The sequence below is a fragment of the Muscardinus avellanarius genome, assembly GCF_963383645.1.
Source record: "Muscardinus avellanarius genome assembly, chromosome: 1".
In the NCBI taxonomy this organism is placed as follows: Eukaryota; Metazoa; Chordata; class Mammalia; order Rodentia; family Gliridae; genus Muscardinus; species Muscardinus avellanarius.
Genome location: NC_137786.1, coordinates 99353198 through 99377896, shown reverse-complemented (window position 1 = coordinate 99377896; position 24699 = coordinate 99353198). Strand labels below are relative to the sequence as shown.

The following is a 24699-nucleotide window of genomic DNA, read 5'->3' as shown; positions in this document are numbered from 1 at the left end:
CTTTAGCCTTTGAGCATTTCATTGTAGATGTAGACTCAATCAAGCACTAAACACAAATTATGACTGTAATATGAAAGATTTGAATTTGTGTGTGAAAAAGAAGATGCAAACAAAGCAGCAGCCTCAACTAAGGAATTTTTAGTTATCTTTGTTATACTTTCAAAACTATAACCTTTTGGAGCTTGTCCTTACGTTTATAATCCCTGTACTTGGGAAGCTGAAACTGGATTGCCCGGTGTGGCCAGGATGCAGTAATTTTACAAGGGGATGGAACCTAGGGGCATTCTTCCTCTGAGCTTACACACCCAGCCCTCTTTTTTATTCTTTAGTTTTTGAAACAGTCTCACTGAGTTTCAAAGGACTGCACTAAGTAGCTGAGGCTGTCTGTGAACCTCGATCCCTTCAGTCTTGGCCTCCCAAATGCTGAGATTACAAGTGTGTGACACCACGCCAGGCTGTTCTTTTATTTTGAAACAGGTTCTCACTAAGTTGTTAAGGCTGGCAGCAAATCTGCAATCCTCCTGTCTCGGCCTCCCAAATACTGGAATTTCAAGCATGCACCACCAAAAACCCAGCCAAGACCCTGTTTTAAAATAAAAAGTAAGCTAGGCATGGTTGCACATGCCTATAATCCCAGTACTTGGGTGCCTGAGACAGGGGAATTGTAAATTTGAGACCAGCCTCAGCAACCTAGAGGGACCAAGTTTCAAAACAAAAAAATAGGGCTAGGAGTGTAGGTCACAGGAAGAACACACACACACACACACACACACACACACACACACACACACACACACACACACACACAGGCATTGTGGCAGCACACACTTGTAATCCCAGTACTTGAGAGACTGAGAAAGGAGGATAGCAGTTTGAGGACAGCCTCAGCAATTTAATGAGAATCTCAGCAACTTGGGAGGCTGAGACAGGAGGATTGCACAGGTTCGAAGCCAGCCTCAGCTACTTAATTAGGCTCTTAGCAACTTGTGAGACCCTGTTTCCAAATAAAAAATATAAAATACTTGGAGTGTAGAGGGACCCTGGGTTCCACCCCCAGTACCACAGTAAATAAATAAATAATAAGACAGTCGGCATGGTGGTTAATGCTTGTAATCCCAGCACTTGGGAGGCCGAGACAGGAGGTTCACAGACAGCCCCAGCTACCTAATGAGGCCCTTTGCAACTCAGTGAGACCCTGTTTCAAAAAAATAAAGAATAAGTGCCGGGCGTGGTGGCGCACGCTTGTAATCCCCGTGCTTGGGAGGCGGAGACAGGAGGATCATGCAGGTTTGAAGCCAGCCGTGCTGGCTTAAGAGACCCTGTTTCAAAATATAAAATAGGGGTCTGGGAAGTATAGCCTGGAGGTAGAAGGGCTTCCAGGAACCCCAATACCACCAAAAATATAAAAAATAAAAATAAAGAATAAAAAATAGGGCTGGGGGTGTAGCTCTGAGATAGAATACCTCTGGGTTCCATCCCTAGTACTGAAAAAAGAAAAAAAATGATGACCTAGCTACGGTGTGGTGTATAGGTCAAGAAGGTGAGCTGTGTAAGGGTAGCCTCCTGTTGGCTAAGTGATAGTCTAATGTCAGATATGCTTAGGCATGTGGTATCATTAAACATACCTTAACCTTTTTTTTTTTTTTTTGGTGTGTGTGTGTGTGTGTGTGTGTGTGTGTGGTACTGGGGTTCCTGGAAGCCCTTCTACCTCCAGGCTACACTCCCAGACCTATTTTTTATATTTTTATTTGGAAACAGGGTCTCTTAAGCCAGTGGGGCTGGCTTTGAACCTACGTGATCCTCTTGTCTCCGCCTCCCAAGTACGGGGATTACAAGCGTACACCACCACCCCTGGCTTAACCTTACCCTTTTTTTTATGTGAGTGGTACTAGGGATGGATGCCAGGGACATTATACCTCTGAGGTACACCCCTAGTTCTATTTTATTCTTTTATTTTGAAATTGGGTCTCAATAAGTTTCAGAGGGCCTCACTAAGTTGCTAAGGCTGGTCACAAACCTGTGATCAGCCTGTCTTTCAGCCTCCCAAGTACTGGGATCACAAGTAAGTGTGTGTTGCTACACCTGGTTTATACCTTTTTTTTTTTTTTTTTTTTTTTGCAGTACTGGGGGTGGAACCCGGGGCACCCGAGATACACCCTCAGCTCTATTTTTTAATCTTTTTTTTTTTTTTTTTTTTTGTTGAAACAGGATCTCACTGAGTTGCTAATGGCCTCACTTAAGAAGTTGAGGCTGTCCGTGAACCGGGATCCTCAGGTCTTAGCCTCCTGAATGCTAGGATTACAGGAATGAGCTACCATACCTGGCTTGGTTTATATCTTTTGATAGTAAATTTTTTTAAAATCACCTATATTTGTGAACAGCTAATGCTACTATTCACTTGAATCCAGTTCAACTAAACTAATTTTTCCTCCAGTTTTGGAAGAGGTTAGTGTTTTCCCAAGTGAACACCAGGTTAAAGTAGTTGCATATCTCACCTTCCCCCCAATATATATATTTAAGGATCATTTTGTATAAAAATTGGTTTCTTTAAAAAATAGGATTATACTCTGCTATAAATGTTTGTGCTTTGCTGTTATGTGTTTTTGTTGGTTTTTAGTTTTAGAAGACAATAGAGCAGCTGGACATAGTGGTACACACGTATAATCCCCAGTACTCGGGAGATAGGAGGATCACATGTTCAAGAACAGCCTCATCAATTTAGTGAGACTCAGTGACCTAGAGAGATGCTATTTCCAAACAAAAATGTAAAAAGGGCTGGGTTGTAGCTTGGAAATATAATGCTCCTGGGTTCAATCCTTAGTACTCCCCACCCCAAAAAAGGCAAGTGCGCATTATTATTAATGGTAGATGCTTTAGGATTCTCAGCCTGAGAATGTGTGTATTTGGGCAAGGTAATTAACATCTTTGAACTTTGGTTTTGTGACAAGGGAGAGATAATTGTAACTCCTACATACTGATTGCTGTTAAATGAAAAAGTGCATGGCAAGCTTTTAGCTCATAATAAATATTCAATAAATACTTTCAAATTTTTAGTCTTGTTGGTGATATGGTATTTCATATTTATTTTCTTTGTTAATATTTGAAACCTTTACCAACAAGATTCATAAAATGCTTCCCACCTGATGTATAACTGAAAACATGAAACTTAGTGCATGATTGTATTGCAGTAATGCAAATGTGGCAGTTTTTAACATATTGAAAAAAATTATAGTATTGAGAATTTTTATGGCTAATTTCTTTCTTCAATTGCAGTGCCCATATATCTCCTACCAGCATCTTACCAGCATCTGCAGAGTAAGTACCATAGAATGCATATTTTTAAGATTTTAAGATATTAAGCCAAGGAGATAAAAGTAATTATTTATTCTGCTCACTTCAGAGGAAAGATACAAAGGCAGTAAACTAGTTATTAGTGTATTTATTGTAGTAGAAAAAAATAAAGAAGCAACCCTTGCAGTAATAAAGATGAACTTTTTTGTGTGTGTGTGTGGTACTGGGAATTGATCTCACTCAGGGGCTTTGTACCCCAGCCTTTTTTATATTATGTTTTGAAACAGGGTCTTGCTAGGTTGCTGAGGCAGTCCCCAAACCTGCGATCCTCCTGTCTCAGCCTCCAAAGTACTGGAATTATAGATGTACACCATGGTGCCTGGCCCAGGTTATTTATTTATTTATTGATTGATTGATTGATTGGTACTGGGGATGAAACCCAGGGGCATTCTACCTCCGAGCTATGCTCCCAGCCCTATTTTTTTTTTTTTTTTATTCTTTAGTTTGAAACAGGGTCTCATTGAGTTGCAAAGGGCCTCACTAAAATACCTGAGGCTGTCCACAAACTGAACTCCTCCTGTCAGCCTCCCAAATGCTGGGATTACAATGTCCACAACCACACTCAGCTAACTTGTCATAGGTTTTAATATTTAAATTTAATGTAGCCATTACCCAGTTAGAATAACTGTTTCTCATTATCATGTGTTGTGTTTTGTAGCATTTTAGAAAGAACAATTAGAGCAGCTGTGGAACAGCACCTTTTTGATCTGCAGAGCAGCATAGATCATGATCTTAAGAATTTACAACAGCAGAGTCTGATGTGTAATAATGAAGCAGGAAGTATTAATTGTGTTGAGGAAAGACCTAATAACCAGTAAGAAATTTTTAGTGTTATGTATGTATGTATGTATGTATGTATGTATGTATGTATGTATGTGACAGTACTAGGGATTGAACCTAGGGGTGTTTTACTTTTGAGCTACACTCCCAGCCCAATTTCTTAACCTTTATTTTGAAAACAGGGTCTCACTGAGTTCCAGAGGGCTTCACTAAGTAGCTGAGGCTGGCTGGGAACCTGCTATCCTCCTATTTTAGCCTCCCAAGTACTGGGATTACAAGTGTGCACCACCATATTTGGCTAGTGTTATTTATTAAGAGTTGTAAGAATGACTTGTTTATTTGTGGTACTGGGGATTGAAACCAGGACCATTCTATCTCCAAACTACACCCCACGCCCTTTTTTATTTTTATTTTTTAAATTTTGAAACAGGGCCTCACTAGGTTACTTAGAGTTTTGCTACATTATTGAGGCTGTCCTTAAACCTGCAATCCTATTTCTTTTCCCAAGTACTGGGATTACAGGCGTGCACTGACATGCCTAGTTGATATGTATATATTTTTTTCCCTCAGTACTGAGAATAGAACTCATAGGCATTTTACCTCCAAGCTCTAGCCCCTGCTCTAACTTTTAGTCTTTTTTGGGGGGGGCAGGTCTGGAGATGGAACGGGCATTAGACCTCAGAGCTATACAGGGCCTCACTAGGTTACTTAGAGTTTTGCTACATTATTGAGGCTATCCTTGAACCTGCAATCCTTCTATTTCTTTTCCCAAGTACTGGGATTACAAGCGTGCACTGACATGCCTAGTTGATACAGTATTTTTTTTTTCTCGGTACTGAGAATGGAACTCATGGGCATTTTACCTCCAAGCTTTAGCCCCTGCTCTATTTTCTTTTAGTCTTTTTGAGGGGGCAGGTCTGGAGATGGAACAGGGGCATTAGACCCCCGAGCTATACCCCTGATCTTTTTTTTGTTTTTGTTTTTTGAAACAAAGTATCACTGAGTTGCAAAGGGCCTCTCTTAAGTAGCTGAGGCTGTTAGCAAATGGTGATCCTTTGGTCTCTGCCTCCCAAATGCTGGGATTACAAGGGTGTGCCACCATGCCTGGCAATACAGTATTTTAATAAACTATTTTTTCTTGAATAGGAGAGTTTCCTCTTTCTGGGAGATTTGTAACTTAGATTCTGTTTAAAAATAAAGTATTAAGAGTTCTGGGGGTACAGCTCAGTGGTTGAACCTCAGTACACAAAAAAGGAATGACTGTGTTGTTTAAATATTAGACACATTATGAGGCATGCGGTGATCTAGACAGGTAGGTACAAGGACAGCAGATTGACATCAGTCTAGTACATGTGGTCTTTTTTTTTTTTTCCTGGAGATGGACCCCCAGGCATTCTACCTCTGGGCTATACTTCCAAACCTATTTTATATTTTATTTGGAAATGGTCTCACTAAGCTGCTGAGAAGCTCACCAAGTAACTGAGGCTGGCTTCGAACCTGTGCGATTCTCCTGTCTCATCCTCCCAAGTGCTAGGATTACAAGCGTGTGCCACTACTCCTGGATCTACATGTGGTCATTTGACTGAAATGGTAGACAGAATCATCCTTTGCTATTTAAGTTGTTATACTCTGCCACCAGCCTCTACTGTCACCACATGATTTTGTTAGATTAATGGTTAAAGTTGAATTTAAGGTACAAGTACTTACAATGTACCATGTTAACTCCATTCTTTATCTGACCTGTTACCATTTCTTACCTTCTAATGGAGGAAAGCTTTACCTCCTTTCTATTGGCTCCTCTCTGTACTTAAGATTTATACATGCCTCCCCCAGAGACCACAATGAAATGAGTTTCATATATTCACATTTCATTTATATTTTGGAGACACATGTGAAAGATGTACCCAGATTTGGAGTGTTCCTAGCAAGGTAAAAAAATACATATGTAGATGATGGAATAGAGCAACTTTATTTTTACAGGTACTGGGGATTGAAGCCAGGGGAACTTCACCATTAAGCTACACTCCCACCCTTTTTTATGTTTTATTTTGAGATAGAATCTTATCAAGTTGTGAGGCTGGCCTCAAACTTGCAGCCATCCACCCTCAGCCTCCTGAGTCACTAAGATTACAGACTTCTATCACCATACCTTCAAAGTAACTTTTTAAAATTTGATTCTATTTGTTTTCTTTCTAAGAATTCTGAAAGATGATTTTAAAAGAGCTAACTAGAATAGCTGTTAAATATAAAGTTAAAAATGTTAATGGTTATGAAAACCAATAGTTGGAATGTTTAAGGAATAGGAAAGAAAAAGGAAACATTTAAAACTTGGAAATAAAGCCAGGCATGGTGGCGCACACTTGTAATCTCTGTGCTTGGGAGGCTGAGACAGGAGGATTGCACAGGTTTGAAGCCAGCCTCAGCTACTTAGTGAGGCTCTCAGCAACTTAGTGAGAAAGTATAAAATAGGTCTGGGAGTATAGCCCGGAGGTGGAAAAGGCCCCTGGGTTCCACCCCCAGTACCACACACAACACACAAAAGTTTGGAAATAAGCTGGGCATGGTGGCACACTCTTATAATCTCAGCATTTGGGAGGCTGAGATAGGAAGATTGCGGTTAGAAGACAGCTACTTAGGCCCTCTGCAACTCAGACCCTGTTTCCAAAAAACAAAGAAAAAAATAGGGCTGGGCATGTCACTCAGAGGTAGAATGCCCCTGGGCATCATACCCAGTACCACAAACAAAATAAACAAATAAATAAAGTTAGAAATAGTGGCTGGTGTTTCAAAGTCTATAATGTAAGCTAATCCTTTTTTTTTTTTTTTTTTTTTTTTTTGGTGGTACTAGGGGTGGAACCCAGGAGCTTTTCAACCTCTGGGCTATACTCCCAGACACATTTTATACTTTATTTGGAAACAGGGTCTCACTAAGTTGCTGAGAGCCTCACTAAGGCTGGCTTTGAATCTGTGTGATCCTCCTGTCTCAGCCTTCCAAGCGTGTACCACTACACCCGGCAGAGCAAATACTTTGAAGGTTTTTCTTAGCTTAAGCTTGGGGTCTTGAAAACTTTTTATTTATTTTTTTTGTGTGGTGCTAGGGATGGAAGTCAGGGGCATTCTCCCTCTGAGAGACACCCCCAGCCCTATTTTTTATTCTTTATTTTGAAACAGTGTCTTACTGAGTTGCAAAGGACCTCACTAAGTAGCTGAGGTTGTCCTTGAACCACCATGATCCTCCTGTCTCCCAAATGCTGGGATACAAGTGTGCACCACCACTTTTGCCCATTACTTAGAGTACTTATTTTCACCCCTGGGGAAATGACCCATGTTACATTATTGGTGGTAGTATCACCTTTGTTAACCTAAACTGCAATATTTTGCATATTTGAAACTATGTAAAATGAAAAATCTATAATAGGAAGTTTATACCTATTATACTTGTTAAGATGGTGGTCACTATGGTCTCTAGTACTAAACTTGTATTTAATCAGGACAAACAGTTCATTAGGTGGAAATGTTCATTTGTAAAGGAAATTGTTGGTTTGCGCATGCGTGCACATACACATATACATATGTATATTTTCTTCCTTGCTCTACTGGGGATTGAACCTTGGGACATTCTACCTCTGAGCTTCACCCCCAGGCTTATTTTATTTTTTATTTTGAAACAGGGTCTCAGTAAGTTGTGGAGGGCCTCACTAAGTTTCTGATCCTGGCCTTGAACCCCTGATCTTATTGTCTCAGCCTACCAAGTACTCGGATTACAGATGTCCACCACACCTGGCTCTGTGGTACATATATATTTTTAGAAGCCATTCAACTACAAAAATTTCACAAGTTTCTTAAAGAAATGTTTTCAAACCAGTGTGAGGATTCACATATGTAATGTACTTGGGAGGCTGAAACAAGAGGATCACAAGCTTGAGTTTAGCTTTGACAACTCAGACCCTGTTTCAAAGTAACAAAAAAGGACTTGGGTGTGTATATAGCCCGGAGGTAGAATGCCCCTTGGGTTCAGACTCCTTTTAAGTCTCCCCCAAAAAGTTTATAGGCCAGGTGTGGTGGTGCACGCTTGTAATCCCCGTGCTTGGGAGGCTGAGACAGGAGGATCGCACAGGTTTGAAGCCAGCCTCAGCTACTTAGTCTCTCAGCAACTTAGTGAGACCCTATTTCCAAATTAAATATAAAATAGGTCTGGGAGTTTAGCCTGGAGGTAGAAAGCCCCTGGGTTCCACTCCCAGTACCACCAACCCCCCCCAAAAAAAGTTTTTAGGTCATTATGATACTCATTTTAATTTTAAAGGCATTATGTACTCATTTTTTGGCCTGATCTGATTTTCTTTTTAATCTTTATTACTAGGGTTGATATTACTGATGATATTATTAATAGCAGCAATAGTAACAGAGGCTGTTCAGAACCTGTGGTTGGTACTAATTTAGACAATGAAGTTATGCAGCAAGACTTTGTGTTTGAGAATGAAGAAAATAACCAGGTAAGTAATGTAAAAACTTCTGTGTTAGGTGTGCTAGATGCAGAGCTCTGATTGTGTCCATGTATTCCATAGGTACCAGAAGTTAAAGTTCAGTATTATTACTCACATACTGATTTGTCTCAGTTATAGGTGCTCAGGCATATAAATTCTTTCAGTAGAGTTTAGGAAACAACCTTGGGCAGAGCAATTGGTATAAACCACCATATTTTAAAGTATTTCTTATAAAGAAATAAATTGTGATGCCAGCTGAGGTGATTAGATGGTACTGTGGTTGAATTTTGTTACTTTTAAAGCTTTTCTGTATTTTTTAGTTTTTCTGATAAAAAATGGTAGGAGATAATTTTTTCTCTTCCCTTTGTTGTACTTAATCTGGTGAACCCCCTAACAAAGACAGGTAAATGGGAAAAACAGAACTTTAATAACATATTTATGTCATATACATATGGGAGGTAGGAGAACAGTAAATCTCTAAGGGATGGTTTAAATGCACCATCTTCCAAGACAAAGAAGGGTATGGGGGAAGACCCAGTTAAATGAGATGACTAGAAAAGCATCCAAATCAAAAGTAAGATTTGAGCTGGGCATGGTAATACATGTCTGTAACCCCAGTACTTGAGAGGCTGATAGAGGAGGGTTCAGGGCCAGCTCTAGCAATTTAGTGAGTCTCTCAGCAACCTAATGAGACCTGTTTCAAAATTAAAAAGGGTTGGGGGTGTGTGGCTCAGAAGTAGAATGCCCTTAGGTTCAATCCCCAGTACACATACACTAAAAAAGGATATGTAGGAAAGTGTCTTCTAAGCCGGGCATGGTGGCACAAGCTTGTAATCCCAGCATTCAGGAGGATGAAACCAGGAGGATTGCACAGGTTCAAAACCAGCATCAGGTACTTAGGCCCTTTGCAACTCAGTGAGACCCTGTTTCAAAATAAAGAATAAAAAATAGGGCTGGGGCTGTTGCTTAGAGGTAGAATGCCTCTGGGTTCCATCCCTAGTACTGCCAAAAAAAAAAATAAAAGTCTTCTGCCATCCCTGCTTACATATATTAATTCCTCTCCCCCATGATGGCATATAATAAAACTGCAAAATTTTGTTCTTTAGAAGTACACATTGAAAGCCAGGCATGGTGGCACATACTTGTAATCCCAATTCTTGGGAGGCCAAGACAGGAGGATTGTGCAGGTTCGAAGCCAGCCTCAGCTACTTCGTGAGGCTCTCAGCAACTTAGTGAGACCCTGTTTTCAAATAAAATATAAAATAGATTGGGGTATAGCCCAGAGGTAGAAAGCTCTGGGTTCCATCCCCAGTACCACACACAAGAAGTACTCATTGAATAGCCTTGTACATATACCATCCCACCTTGTACATACCTGTATAAAGATAAATTTGTAGAAGTAGAATTTTGGGTCATAAATATATGTGCCAGGGGCAGTGGTGCACCTCTGTAACCTCACTACTTCAGAGGCTGAGACAGGGGAATCACAAGTGAGACTGTTTCAAAATAAGTAATAAAAAGGGTTTGGGGTATAGTTGAGTGATAGAGTACCCCTGGATTCAATTCTCAGTGTGTATATGTGTTTTCTTACATATTGTCCTTCAGTGAACCAAATTTATATCACTAGTAATGTGTAGTAGTATCTATCCCTATGCCCTTTTTCACTACAGCAGCCAATTTTTCATGACAACCTGGTAAGTGAAATTTTCATTTCCATTGTCAGTTTTGGAAAAATGTTCAGAGTCCTTGTATTTCCACTTGCCCATATACTTTGCACATTTTCCTGCTAGGTGGTTAGGCTTTTCCCTTTCTGACTTACAGGCATTTTTAAATTATTAAGGAAATAAACCCATGCTCCCCATTTTGTGATGTTACTAATATTTGTTGTCTTTTGACCCATTTAAGCTCATTTTTATACTATTCATTTTTCTCGGTTTGTTTTTAGACTTTAGGTTTTATGTCATAATTAGAAATACCTTCCCTACTTTGAAATCAGACTTAATTTTTTCCTATGGTTTTGTTCTTTGTGTTTAAATATTTGACCCATTTGGTATGACAAGTAGAAAGGGCTTTGATGTAGTTCAGAGGAAGAATGATACTGCTAGCTTTTCCCCACTGATATGAATTATTCCCCACTGATTGGATTATGCTAATGGGTTATACAGAAAATACCATTTTTTGTGTGTGTGGTACTGGGAGTGGAACCAAGGGGCTTTCTACCTCCGGGCTATATTCCCAGATCTATTTTATACTTTATTTGGAAACAGGGTTTCACTAAGTTGCCGAGAGCCTCACTAAGTAGCTGAGGCTGGCTTCGAACCTGTGCGATTCTTCTGTCTCAGCCTCCCAAGTGCAAGGATTACAAGCGTGTACCACCACACCTGGTTGAAATTAAGATTTTTTTTTTAACTTAACAAGGATTTATTCACAGGAATACATGTAAGTAGAGAAAAATAACAAAAGCTAAACAAATGAAATGAAGAGGATCCAAACCAACTTTCACTCTGTAGCTTTTAACTTGCACCCCATATGCATTTATCTAGGGCACAAAGGGATACCATCATGTGCCAATACAGTGTAGGAACCCTGCATAACATCCATTAAATTAAACATATCTTTAAGATCATGCTTTGAACAAAAAATGGGAGAGCTTAGAAGGCATATGTTGAGTGGGAATAAACAATGAAATATAGCAATCATTTTTCAACCTCTACAATTGTCTTTATGTGCCAACTAACATTTATGCAGCCTTTTACAGATCTTTTACCATGTAATTTAAATTTTAGAAGTTTTGATAAAAATCACTAGTAGTATATAACCATGCAGAAAGCACATCACACTGACAGCACAGAGGCAAAGATTTTGCACAGGTATATCAGCTTTCCACATTGTTCAGGTTACACACAATACAATATCAATCTTATTCCTAACAGATCCTAAAAAGATATTTCAAGGCCTATCTGTAAACTACAGTACTTTTATATATCTATATTCTTAATAAAAATAAAATCCACAAATCTTAAAAAGGAATTTTAAATGCAGGGCTATATTGAATTGGTAAACTGCAACACAAACTGGCGCAACATAGGTCAATGAATACCAGCCTCACTCTGTGTGATGCAAGCATGCTACTTTCCCACTAATTTAAGTTACTTTTAATCACTATGAGCCAGAATGCATGCCTGAACCTTAAACTGCACTTAATATGTTGGCCTAGAAATTAAGATTTTTATATGATACAGAGATAGGTATTTGTAGATTTGTGTGTGGGGGGTACTGAGGATGGAACCCAGGCACATTCTACCTCTCAGCTACATCCCCAGCCCTCTTTTTATTCTTTATTTTGAAACAGGGTCTCACTAAGTAGCCGAGATTGGCCACAAATCTGCAGTCCTCCTGTCTTGGCCTCCCAAGTACTGGGATTAAAAGCTTGTGCTACCATGCCCAGTTTGTAGATTTTTTTTTCTTTCTTTCTGTACTGGTGATGGAACCCAAGGGCATTCTACCTTCAAGTTACACCCCCAGCCCCATTTTGTTTTTCTTTATTTTGAAACATGGTCTCACTAAGTTGCAAAAGGCCTCACTTAAGTAGCTGAGGCTGGCCGGGAACCTGATGCTCCTGTCTTAGCCTCCCAAATGCTGAGATTACAAGCGTACGTGTGCCATAATGCCTGGCTTGTAGATTTATTTTTATTTATTTATCGAACTGGGGATTGAATCTAGGGGTGTTGTGCCTCTAATCTTTATTATGAACCTATTTATTTATTTATTTATTTATTTATTTATTTTTGCGGGTCTGGGCATGGAACCCAGGGGCATTTGACCTCTGAGCTACACCCCCCTGTCCTATTTTTTATTCTTTAATTTGAAACAGGGTCTCACTAAGTTGCAGAGGGCCTCACTAAGTAGCTGAGGCTGTTCGTGAACATGATCCTCTGGTCTTAGCCTCCCAAATGCTGGTATTACAAGCATGCGCCACCACGCCTGGCACCACAGGTTCTTGCTAAGTTGCTAAGACAGGCCTTGAACCTGTGATCCTCCTATCTCGCCCTCTAAGTACTATGATTATAGACATATATACCATCACACCCAGCTAGTGGTCTTTGTAGATTTTTAATAGATATAACAAGTTATATGGTTATTTGGGGGATTGAAATTGTATTGAAGGCCAATAATCTAATTAGCACACACATTTAAATGCCTAGATTTATCACTATACATCCCATAAAATTCATCCATCTCAGGGTACCTTCATTGGTGGTGCTCCCTAAAAGTTATAATTATTCATTTTAAAATAAGTATCTGGCATGCTAGGTGGATAGAAATGAAACAATAACAAAACTAAAAATATGGAAACACCAGTTATGGAGTGTAGGAACAGGTAGAGAACAATTACTGGAAATACCCACCAGGACTTAATTTGATTCCGGCAGTAAGCCTTTGACAGTCCCTAAGGCACTGGTATTATGACTGAGCTGTAGCTGCACTCCTATCACTACTGCCACTGCCACCACCAAAGCTCTGTAATTTACTTGAAATGAGACCAGAGTGTCTTTTACCCTTTTGAGGACCTTGATGTCTGTGGAAAGTCAGATGAGGAGGCTGAAGAATGGAGAAAGTGCTAGTTATTTTGCCAGTTGATACTTAGCAAACAATCAAGCTCTTCTCTACCTGTGTGTGAAGGGATATTTTATTATGAATGACTCCTCAGGAAGTAAAATTTAAGTGATGAAACATATGTTTGAGTTAGTTTCTAAAATATATATTTCCTTGTTTGTTAAATTGAGCTCTGGCCATATTCTAACCTGACTTTAATGACTCTTGTTTTTCTTGTCCTGGGGGAGTTATTAGAGCACAATTCTGTACTGTTCTTCAGTTTTGTTGCTGGGCTGTCAGTTTTTGCTTCTTTCACTTTATTTTTCTTTTATATTGCCCCAGATTATGTTTTTGTTTACTGTTTTTTACTATTTGAAAAGCAAATTTAAGAATTCTGTTGTCACAACAGGGTATGTGGATATTAATTATATTAATCTTTTACTTCATTTCAATTATTTTCTAGTTAAAAATACTAGAGAGTTGGTGATGAAATATTGTGCCTATATAACATAGGTTTATAGGTTTTGTTATAATCCATTTCTTTTGCTTCCATAAGAACTCTGAGGTAAGCTGGGCATGGTAGCACACACTTGTAATTCCAGTACTTGGGAGGTTGAAGACAGGAGGATCCAGGTTCGTGGCCAGCCTCAGCTACTTAGTGAGGCCCTCCACAACTTAGTGTGACCTTGTTTCAAAAATAAAGAATAAAAATCAGGCTGGGGGTATAGCTTGGAGGTAGAATGCCCTGGGTTTTATCCTCAGTAACACACACACACACACACACACACACACACACACACACACACACACGAACTGTAAGATAGAGAAGTTGAATGGATTTTTATTCTCATATTTGTGATAATGAAGGTAGAGCTATGATTTATTTGTTTTTTTGGGTGAGATGCTGAGGCTCATTTTAAGTATTGGGTCTGAGAAATATTTTAAATATTGGTAATGGTTTTTTCACACACCTTCAGAATTTGAAGAACATAAAGGTTGCTAAAGTTCAGTTTCTAGATAAATGGTTCTTATACTTTGGTTTTCAGGACACTTTTACTATAAAATTTGTTTATATAGGTTTATCAGTATTTGCCATGTTAAAAATGAAAGCAATTTTAAAAAATAATAATTCATTTAAACATAATAGCAAAAAAAAAAATAAGATTGCATTTTCCTTCTGCCCTTTTTTTCCTGCTGTTACTCAGGCTGGCTTTGAATTCCTTCCCTCAAGTGATTGTGCCTCCATCTCCCAAGTAGCTGGGACTTGCCACCGTGCCTGACCATTTTTATTCTTCATAAACAACTTTTTCTAAAGTTTTTTAGTTGAAAGAATTGCATTATTTTACATTTACAAATATTACTAATCCTGCCTGATGTAGAAGACATCTAGACTCTTATACATGCTCTGCTTTAATTCTACTGCTATAGATTGTTTAAAGAGCCAAACAATTCAGGCTCATGGAGATATGTAGAAAATGGAGAAGCAGTTCAGTAGCAGATAACTTATGGACTTTACATACTAAATTATGGACTATACATATTAAATAAAACTGGGAAAGTGATAGTTTCTAAGGACTCTGAGAAGGAAATACAAGGCTTTGTTGATTTTAGAGATAATCATTAAAGGCATCAAAAAGCATATACTCTTTTGGTGTGTGTGCCTCTGAGGATTAACCCAGGGGAATTCTACCTTTGAGCTACATCCCCAGCCCTATTGTTAAATTTTTATTTAGAAACTGTCTTGCCAAGTTGCTGAGAGCCTCGCTAAGTTTGGAGGCTGGCTTTGAACCCGCAGTCTTCCTATTTCATCCTGTTGGGTACTAGGATTACATGTGTGCCTAAGCTTATACTTTTGTAGTAATGTTTAGGTCTTTTGTATTAAATAGACATGGAAGGTTTTTAATTTGTGGAAGAATTAAGATTAGGTAGTACAACTAAGCTCATTGGAAAATGGAGGGTTTTGTGTTTCTGAGGCTCACAGGGAACTCTTATACGGAAAACACTATTTCAAAAGCAAGAGGAGAACTTCTGGTGAAGTCTTTTACAACTCTTCTCTTTCCATTAAGGAAGTCACCAACTTATATGTTTATGGCTGAGGAAAACACAAAGCAAGCAGTAGTAGGCAATCAAAGTCAAAAGGACATCATTTTTCTTAGGGGGTAGTAGTACTAGGGACTGAACCCAAGGGCATTCTACCTCCAGGCTATACCCCCATCCCTATTTTTTATTCTTTATTTTGAAATAGAGTCTTGCTAAGTTGCAGAGGGGCTCACTAAGTAGCTGAGGCTGGCCATGAACCTGCTATCCTCCTGTCTTAGCCTCCCAAGTACTGGGATTACAAGCAGGCATCACCATGCCTGGCTAAAAGGCCATCATTTTTAAAGAGAATTCTAAGGAAGGAGAGTAGTGGTATATTGGCAGCTTTCTCTCATGTATTAGTGTTGGGATCTCCATTAATACAGTGGTGGTGTTCTTTTTGTCAGCCTGTAGGTATATTGTTAGAACCATGTAGTGACCACGGTGATAGTGAAGATGGCTATCTTGAGAGGTAAGGATTTCTCTTTGTTGCTAACCGATAAATCATCTTCAGTTAATAGTGCTTCACAGATTTAGGGGTGAAATGTTTTTGGTAAATTTATCCATAATAACATACAGTTTAGGCAACCAAAAAATTCAAACTGCTTCTTTTACTATTAGGCATAAAGTATATTAAGTGTCCACAAATATTCAGAGTTACACAGTACAGGTTCAGGCAAACTTCAAAAAACATCTAGAAAGAAGAACACAGCCTTCTTGAAGACACCTAAATTTTTTAGTTGGTTTATAGAAAAATTGTGAATTTATTGATACTCAGTATATTTGTCAATGAGTTAATTCATAGTTATAGAGCTATGGCTAACTAACCAAAAGATTATAATATGTTTGCTTTAACAAATATGTTGTACAGGATTTTTTCCCCTTCCCCTTTGAACTCATCCTTGGCATGTCTCAGTACAGTCTTAATGTAGTTGGTGCTTGTTCACCTCCTTGGCCAGCTGTTATACAGGGTGGGCAGTGCCTGAGGCAATGAGATTTCAAGCAAATGCAGTATCTCTGGGTAGAATCCCTTTGAGTGGAAGCTTCCAAGTGTATTTTAAGTCTCTGGATAGAGCCTTGCTACCCTTTGTGAATACACACTAGTAATGAAATTGCAAACTAGATTGTAGCTATTTGGAATTCCAAAACAACATTACTAGTTTGCTGACAGCCTATTGGACAGGATATACTTGTTTTAATGCCATTGTGTCTTTTAATTGTGAGTAGGAAACCCTGAGGTAAGTAAATTCTTTGGAGCCATGTCTCTGGAGCGTCCCCATACTCTGAAGGTCCACAGATTTTCTGCTTACAGCAGTTCCTTGTGCTTCCTTTCAGGAGGCAGGAATGATCCTCTTCCAGCCCAGGGAGTTTTGGAGCTATGGGCTGAAGAAATAAGATTAACAGCATTAACAGGCATCCCCAGAATGATGACATCTGGATTTGGTAGAACAATAAGGATCCATTTAGTGAGGACTCAATCTTTTTGGAAAAAGCTCTTTCCTCTTCAACTTTTGTATAGGTTAGCAAACTTATTTTTAGATCCAAAGAGTACCTTGGTTAGGTGGATTATATCTTGCATGTTTAACACTCATGTTTCTTAAATTTAGGTGATTAGTAAGCCTTTTAGTATGTTAAGATAGAATCTACTTATCCTACCATGTGCTCCCAACCGAAGCAAAGGAAGGCCTTGAGTTTGTCAGGGGATTTAGTTCATTCCTCATACTCAGCAAGAATAAAATAATTATATGAGGAGATGACTTGCTATATTTAGATCAAGGCCTATCTTCATAAGAAGAGCCTACTCTTCTTATGGCCAGCTAGAAGTGGCAATTGTATATATTGTTGTAAATTGCCACAAGTGGCTTTGGGGAAAAGAAGAGCCCCAAAGTAGGCATGTTGATAACCTACTATATTAGCAGATGCTTTATCAGCTTGTAAAGTAGGTAGTGATCATTCATGACCACTTGCTATAACACTTTTTTTTTGGGGGGGGTAGTACTGGGGATTGAATCCAGGGGCTTTCTGCCTCCAAGTTACACCCCCAGACCTAATTTTTCTTTTCTTTATTTTGAAACAGGGTCTTACTAAAATTGCAGAGGGCCTCACAAAGTAGCTGGGGCTGGCTGTGAACCTCCTTTCCATTCTACCCCATCCTATTTTTTTATTTTTAGTCTTTTTTTTTTTTTTTTTTTTTTTTGCAACTGGGTCTCACTGAGTTGCGAAGGGCCTCACTAAGTAGCTGAGGCTGTCCGCGAACCGAGATCCTCCTGTCTCTGCCTCCCGAATGCTGGGATTACAAGCATATGCCACCATGCCCAGCTAACACGTATTCCTCCTCCTCCTCCTCCTCCTCCTCCTCCTCCTCCTCCTCCTCCTCCTCCTCCTCCTCCTCCTCCTATTCTTATTCTTATTCTTTTTTTGTGTGTGTGGTACCAGGGGCTTTTCTACGTCAGGCTTTACTCTCAGACCTATTTTATATTTTATTTCGAAACAGGGTCTCACTAAGTTGCTGAGAACCTAAGTAGTTGAGCTGGCTTCGAACCTGTGCGATCCTCCTGTTTCAGCCTCCCAAGTACTGGGATTACAAGTGTGCACCACCACGCCCAGCTGTTTACTGGGAATTTAACCAAGAAGCATTCTCTACCTCTGAGCTATTTCCCCAAACCGGGCTCACTCCCAGACCTATTTTTTTATATTTTTTATTTGGAAACAGGGTCTCTTAAGCCAGCAAGGCTGGCTTCGAACCTGTGCGATCCTCCTATCTCCACCTCCCAAGCGCGGGGATTACGAGCGTGTGCCACCACGCCCGACTAGTTTTTTGTTTTAAAAACCCAGTCTCAGTCGAGCCGGGTATGATGGCACACACTTGTAATCCCTGTGCTTGGGAGGCTGAAACAGGAGGATCACACAGGTTCGAAGCTCAGCCTCAGTTACTTAGGCTCTCAGCAACTTAGACCCTGCTTCCAAATAATAAAAATATAAAATAGGTCTGGGAATATAGCCCAGAAGTAGTCTCTGTGATCCACTCCCAGTACCACCAAAAAAATAAATAAAACGGTCTCAGTCGGGTGTAGTGGCGAACGCTTGTAATCCCAGGGTTTGGGAGGCTGAGACAGGAGGATCGTACAGGTTCAAAGCCAGCCTCAGCTACTTAGTGAGGTAGCCTAGAGGTAGAAAAAGCCCCTGAGTTTGATCCCTAGTATCACACACACAAAAAAATTCTCAGTAAACACACATTCTCTCTCTCTCATCTCCTTTTTTAATGTTACTACATTTGGAGGAAAGATCATTTAAGAAGTTGTGTAGTGCTGTGTATGATGGCACATGCTTGTAATCCCAAGATTTGGGAGTCTGAGACAGGAAGATTGTAGGTTCGAGGCCAGGTTCAATAACTTAGCCAGACCCTATTTCAATATAAATAAAAAGGGCTGGGGGTAAGACTCAGAGGTAGAATGTCCCCGAGTTCAACCCCTAGGATCACACGCACACAAAAAAAATAGTGTGGCAACCTTTGATTATATTATAACCTTGTGATAGATTTTAAATAAAGGATATAAGCCGGGTGTGGTGGTGCATGCTTGTAATCCCAGCGCTTGGGAGGCTGAGACAGGAGGATTGCACAGGTTCAAAGCCAGCCTCAGCTACTTAGGCTCTCAGCAACTTAGTGAGACCCTGTTTCCAAATAAAGTATAAAATAGGTCTGGGAGTATAGCCCAGAGGTAGAAAAAGCCCCTGGGTTCTACCCTCAGTAGCACCCAAAAAAGAAATAAAATAAAGGATATAGCAAAAACTTTTTTTAAAAAAATTAGAGAAGAATAAAGCTATTTATTTGGTTCAAACTAACATTTTACAAAATCTTTTACATTTACATTGATTCTTTTTGGTTTCTATTTGTTGTGGATTTTAATTTTCCTTCTATAAATAAAAGTGTTTCTTTTGTGGGTGGTTTTGTGTGTGGAGGGGGTGGTGGAGAGTATTAATTTTTCTAAATCTGAAGTGATTCTGTGGATCTTTTCAGTATTGTGTGATTTTCAGATATAGGGCTCCAAAGAATGGGCACGTGCCCAGTTGTCCTTTGCTCCTCATACTTTAAATGCTAACTACATTGGGGAAGAGAAGACCTAAGGGGGAAATATATAATAGTAACCTTTTATTCTTAATATACTAATAACTTTGCTTGTATTTTTAGGAAAGAATATTTGTTATTTGACAGTGATAAATTGTCACACTTGATTCTGGTAAGAACTATTTTTTATCTTATGAGCTTTAAGAACTTTGCCTAGATTTAATGTAACAATTATTATCATTACCATTATTATTTTTTGCAGAAATTAGGATTGAATCCAGGGGCACTTTACCACTAAGCCATACCCCCAGCTCTTTTCGTTTATTTTTAATTAATTTTTTTTTTTTTTTTTTTTTTTTTTTTGGTTTCTTGTACTAGAGGTGGAACCCAGGGGCTTTCTACCATTGGGTTTTACTAAGTTTCTGAGAGCCTCATTCAGTAGCTGAGGCTGGCTTTGAACCTGTGTGATCCTCCTGTCTCAGCCTCTCAAGCACTGGGTTTACAAGCATGCGCCTCCATGTCCAGCTTTCATTTTTTATTTAGAGACAGGTCTCCTTGTTGCTGAGGCTGGTGTGGAACTGGTGATCCTCCTGTCTCAGCTACCTGAGTCACTGGAATTTAATGTGCCACTTATTATGTCTGGTCCTTAACTCTTGCATTGGATAGGTTTAAAGGTGATATAAATATTTATCAGGTGTTTTATAGTTAATCAGAAACTTATTGTCCATTTTGGTTTATAAGATTCTCGGTTATGAAAACACTTTGCTGAATTTGAGATACAAACTTTGTTTCTTAGTAAGACTTACAAAACTAAGTTTATATTTGAAAATAGTTTGGATAAGCTGGACACAGTAGCCTGTAATCACATTACTTGGGAGGCTGAGATAGAAGGGTTGCAGGTTTGAAGCCAGCCTCAGCAATTTAGTGAGATCCTGTTTCAAAATAAATAATAAAAAGGGTATCACTCAGAGATAGAATGGCCTCCCAGGTTCAATCTTCAGTACCATAAAAAAGAAAGAAAGAAAAGAGTTTGGACAGTGGGCTGGTTGGCTAAATAGGCACATTTAACTAATAAATACTTAACAATAGGCAGGCGTAGTGGAGCATACCAATAATCCCAGTACTTGGGAGGCTGAGCCCGGAGGATTGCAGGTTCTCGATAGCCTCAGCAATATAGACCTTGTTTCAAAATAAAAAATAAGATAGGGTTAGGGGTGTAGCTGAGAGGTAAAACGCTCCTGTGTTTAATCCCTAGTTACTACACAGGAAAAAATCTTATATAATGTGTTGGTTGTCTTTAAGCTAGGTATGAAAAACTTCATGATTGTGAAATGTATTCTTTATTTTTAAAATGCAGGATTCTAGTAGCAAGATATGTGATTTAAATGCCAATACTGAGTCAGAAGTACCAGAAGGTCAAAGTGTTGGTGTTCAAGGGGAAGAAGCAAGTGTCCAAATTCCACATTTAGATCTGAAGAATGTTTCTGATGGTGATAAATGGGAAGGTAATTTTACCGTCAGACATTATTTTCCTGATATCGTCACTTGTAACTGAATTACCCAGAAAAGTAATGAGACTACTCTCCTTTTCTGCACGTGTGTGTGTGTGTGTGTGTGTGTGTGTGTGTGTGTGTGTGTGTGTTACTAAGGATTAAACCCAGAGGCATTCTACCTCTGAGCTATACCCCAGCCCTAAATTATTTTTATTTTGAAACAGGATCTCTTTAGGTTGTCTCACCATTTGCTAAGGCTGTCCTTGAACCTGAGAACCTCCTACTCAGCCTCCCAAATACTGGGGTTATAGGTGTACACCACCACAACTGGCTTCTGAACAGCTTTATTCATCTTGATCTTCTGTTCTCCCTTGCACATGAAAACATGAGTGATTTTTACTGAAATACACTAATATGATTATATGTCTCATATAAACTAAAACTCAGTTTTTAGCTTTGAAAATGGTATGTTAGAATTATTAATAAAATCAATCAGGATGGGCTTTTGTTAATTATTAAAACAGGTGCTATCTCCCAGTCTTTGAAAATCCACTCTGTTAGGATTTAAGGATCTTATCAATCTAAACAGAGAACATTTAGTAGGCTTGGCTTATAATCACTAGGAATTTTTTTTTAAAATAATGATCTTCAGCTGCGGGTGGTGGTGCACCCTTGTAATTCCAATATTTGGGAAGCTGAGACATGAGGATTGCAGGATCAAAGCTGCCCAAGCAACTTAGTGAGGCTCTTAGTAACCTAGTTGACACCCTGTTTCAAAATAAAAATACAAGTAGGGCAAGGGTGTAGCTCAGAGGTAGAATATTTCTGGGTTCAATCCCCAGTACCACGCACACACAAAAAAGGATTTTCAATAGCACCTTTAAGCAAGCAAATATTGTACCATATTCCTGTCTATTAGGTTATGAAAGCTGTTTATAAGCAACATGAATATATACATTTCTCAAAACTTAGCAAATGTATACTTAAGATTTCGATATTTTGTTATACATACAGTTTCCTCTTTATATTAAGAGAATCAAAAACTAAGCAAATACTAAACTTTATTGAATGATTTATATGCTGAAGTTGTTTTTTGTTTGTTTGCTTTTTAATTTGGAAACAGGGTTTTGCTAAGTTGTTAAGAGCAATACCAAGTTGCTGAGATTGGCTTCAAACTTGAGATCGTCCTATGTCAGCCTCCCAAGTACTGGGAAACAAGTGTGTGCTACCATACCTGGCTCATGCTGAAGTATTTATAGGGAAAATAAGAGTGCAGTTTACTTCGAAATCCCTAAAAAAATTTTTTTGAATGGCTAATGAGATGGATAAATGTTAGGAAACAGGTATAGTAAAATGTTTATGGTAGAATTTAGGTGATTGTTGTATATAGGTGTTCACTTCAAATTTTTTCCATTTTGATATATTTTTGGTATACTTTAAAAGTAAAATGTTGAAAGAAGAGGGAAATGAGCAACAAATCTGGATCCAGGCATCTTTCTGGATCGTACAACTTCCTGGGTAAGGAGAGAAAGAAAACTCAGGAATCTAAGCTGAGTTACATATTTGTTCATTTGAGTGAGATCTCTGGGTTATCTCACCTTTGGCAAGTTATTTGATGACAAACTGTGGCATTGAGAGAAATTACAATACTAATGCCATGGGCTGCTTTTGCCACCATAATGTTTACCTGGAGATAGTTGCAAAGAGTGGGGTGTGTGTGTGTGTGTAGGTGTTTTTTTTTTAAACTCTAGGCTCAATCAGGAAATTGGCATTTGATTGTTCTGGGTTGTTCAGAACTTTGGGAATTTATTGAGATGCTTCCCAGAATCAGACAATGTGTTAGCACACTGTTTACAAATGAAGACAATGTCCTTTTTACTTATTTGTTGAGATATAGTCATTAAAAAGAAGCAGTGGTTAATAGAGTATCTCATCTCTTGGAGCCTTGCTGGGACAGGGGTTTCTGAAAGATGAAACCGGGATTATGATAAAGCACTTTTGCTTCTTCCTCTTAGAAGATAACAAATAAATAGCCTTTAATGATAATTGACCTGAGGATTCTCCTAATTTTTTTTCTTTCTTTCTCCCTCCTCCTCCTCTTCCTCCTCCTCCTCCTCCTTCTTTTTTTTTTTTTTTTTTTTTTTTGGTACTAGAAATTGAACCCAGGGGCCTTCTACCTCTGAGCTACACTCCCAGCCCTATTTTTTGTTCTTTATTTTGAAACAGAGTCTCACTAAATTGCTGAGGCTGGCCAGGAACCTGCAATCCTCCTGTCTCATCCTCCCAAATACTGAGATGACAAACATGTGCTATTGCTTACTACTTCATCCTAAATTTTAGGCATAGAAGAACAATTGTTTTCCATTGTCTGAGGTACTTAGACATTCTCTGTGTAGCATCAGATTTCTAGAAGCTCCCCCAACCCGAACCTGATGCTGAGCTGTTCTTTTTTCTTTGTTAGAATCCAACCCCTATAGCTTATTGTAGGAAAAGGAGGTTACATTTAGACTACTGATCCCTGTTTTCAATCTTTGAGCTGCCCTATAACCCACCTGGCTCAACAGGAATGACAAGTTCACGTGGGCTTCCTGCTGGCTTTTTCAGGAATAAAGGCCTTCAGAAAGCCAATGGTAGTAGACAACTGAGTAAATGACCCAGCCCTGAACTATACATTTGGTTGGGAAGAGTAGCTGTCAGTAAACCATGTTATTCCTTCCAATTTTGCCACCAATATAAACATTGATTTTATACAATCAGGTATTAGTATATTCTTTTTTATTATATATACTGGGGATTGAACCCAAGGTATTTCTTTCCTCAGCCCAATTTTTTATCCTTTTGTGGTGCGGGAATTGAACCCAGGGGCATTCTACCTACAGGCTACACCTTGTAGCCCCCCTCTTTATTTATTTTTTGGCTGAACTGAGGCCAAAGGCTTACCCAAGGGTGTTGTACCCCCAGCCCTATTTTTTATTCTTTATTTTGAAACAGTCTTGCTAAGTTGCAGAGGGCCTCACTAAGTAACTGAGACTGGCCACCTGCGATCCTCCTGTCTCAGCCTCCCAAGTACTGGGATTACAGGTGTGTACTGCCACAACTGGTTTAGGTATTAGTATATCCTAAATTTTAAAAAATCTCAAGAAAATAAATGACAGGTGGGCATGGTGGCTCATGCCTGTGATTCTAGTATGTGAGAAACAGACAAAAGAATCCCAGGTTCAAAGACAGCCTCAGCAACTTAGACCCTGTTTCAAAATAAAATATATCTGGGGGTAGGGTATAGCTCAGAGGTAGAATACCCCTGGAGTCCAATACCAAAAAACAAAAGAGAGAACAAATTATTTGAAATCAGAGATATATTTTAATGTGACTTCTAGTAGAGAAGTGGGGATGTTTCTTAAGTTGAGGCCACCTTACTATTCACTAATATGTGGGAGTTTTTTCCTCAAAGAGTAGCAGGACATAACTACTGCCAGTATGAATTTGTAGCAGCTATTTAAAAAGTCTTTGCTTTTAATGGAAGTAGATGCTATCTTTCCTTTAGATTCTCTCCTGCTAATCCTGAAATGAAATAGAGTAGTGGGATCTTTTCACAGCATGGAGAGAAAAAAAATTTTTCCTTATTAAATCAGTTATACTGAAAGCTTCAAATAGTACCTGGTAGAGATCCATTTCTTCCATTTTTTGTGTTTGAGTTTTAATAAAATAGCACTACTTTATTTTTTTGGTTTGCTTGCTGAAATGGAAATGTTTGTTTGTGTTTGTTAACTTTGGGTAGTGGTAATTTCTTTAAATAAACTTTTGAACAGAATGCCTAACTAGTTTTAGGGAAATGTTTTTGGTATCTTTGGCT

The 24699-nt window shown here is 38.9% G+C and overlaps 1 protein-coding gene across 12 annotated transcripts in view; it reads left to right on the top strand.

Annotated features, from left to right (window-relative positions):
* Positions 1–24699, top strand: part of FAM13B (family with sequence similarity 13 member B) — a gene marked incomplete at both ends in the record, with an annotated part of 70359 nt that overhangs the window by 18452 nt on the left and 27208 nt on the right. For 7 of the 12 annotated variants that reach the window (XM_080689480.1, XM_080689472.1, XM_080689478.1 and 4 more), the window contains 6 exons: positions 3274–3315; positions 4010–4165; positions 8492–8624; positions 15695–15759; positions 19477–19525; positions 20711–20858. In XM_080689480.1, the coding sequence (XP_080545606.1) occupies positions 3274–3315; positions 4010–4165; positions 8492–8624; positions 15695–15759; positions 19477–19525; positions 20711–20858 (593 nt within the window). The remainder of the gene's footprint in view (positions 1–3273; positions 3316–4009; positions 4166–8491; positions 8625–15694; positions 15760–19476; positions 19526–20710; positions 20859–24699) is intronic. The other 5 variants (XM_080689473.1, XM_080689471.1, XM_080689479.1 and 2 more) reach the window with 3 other exon arrangements.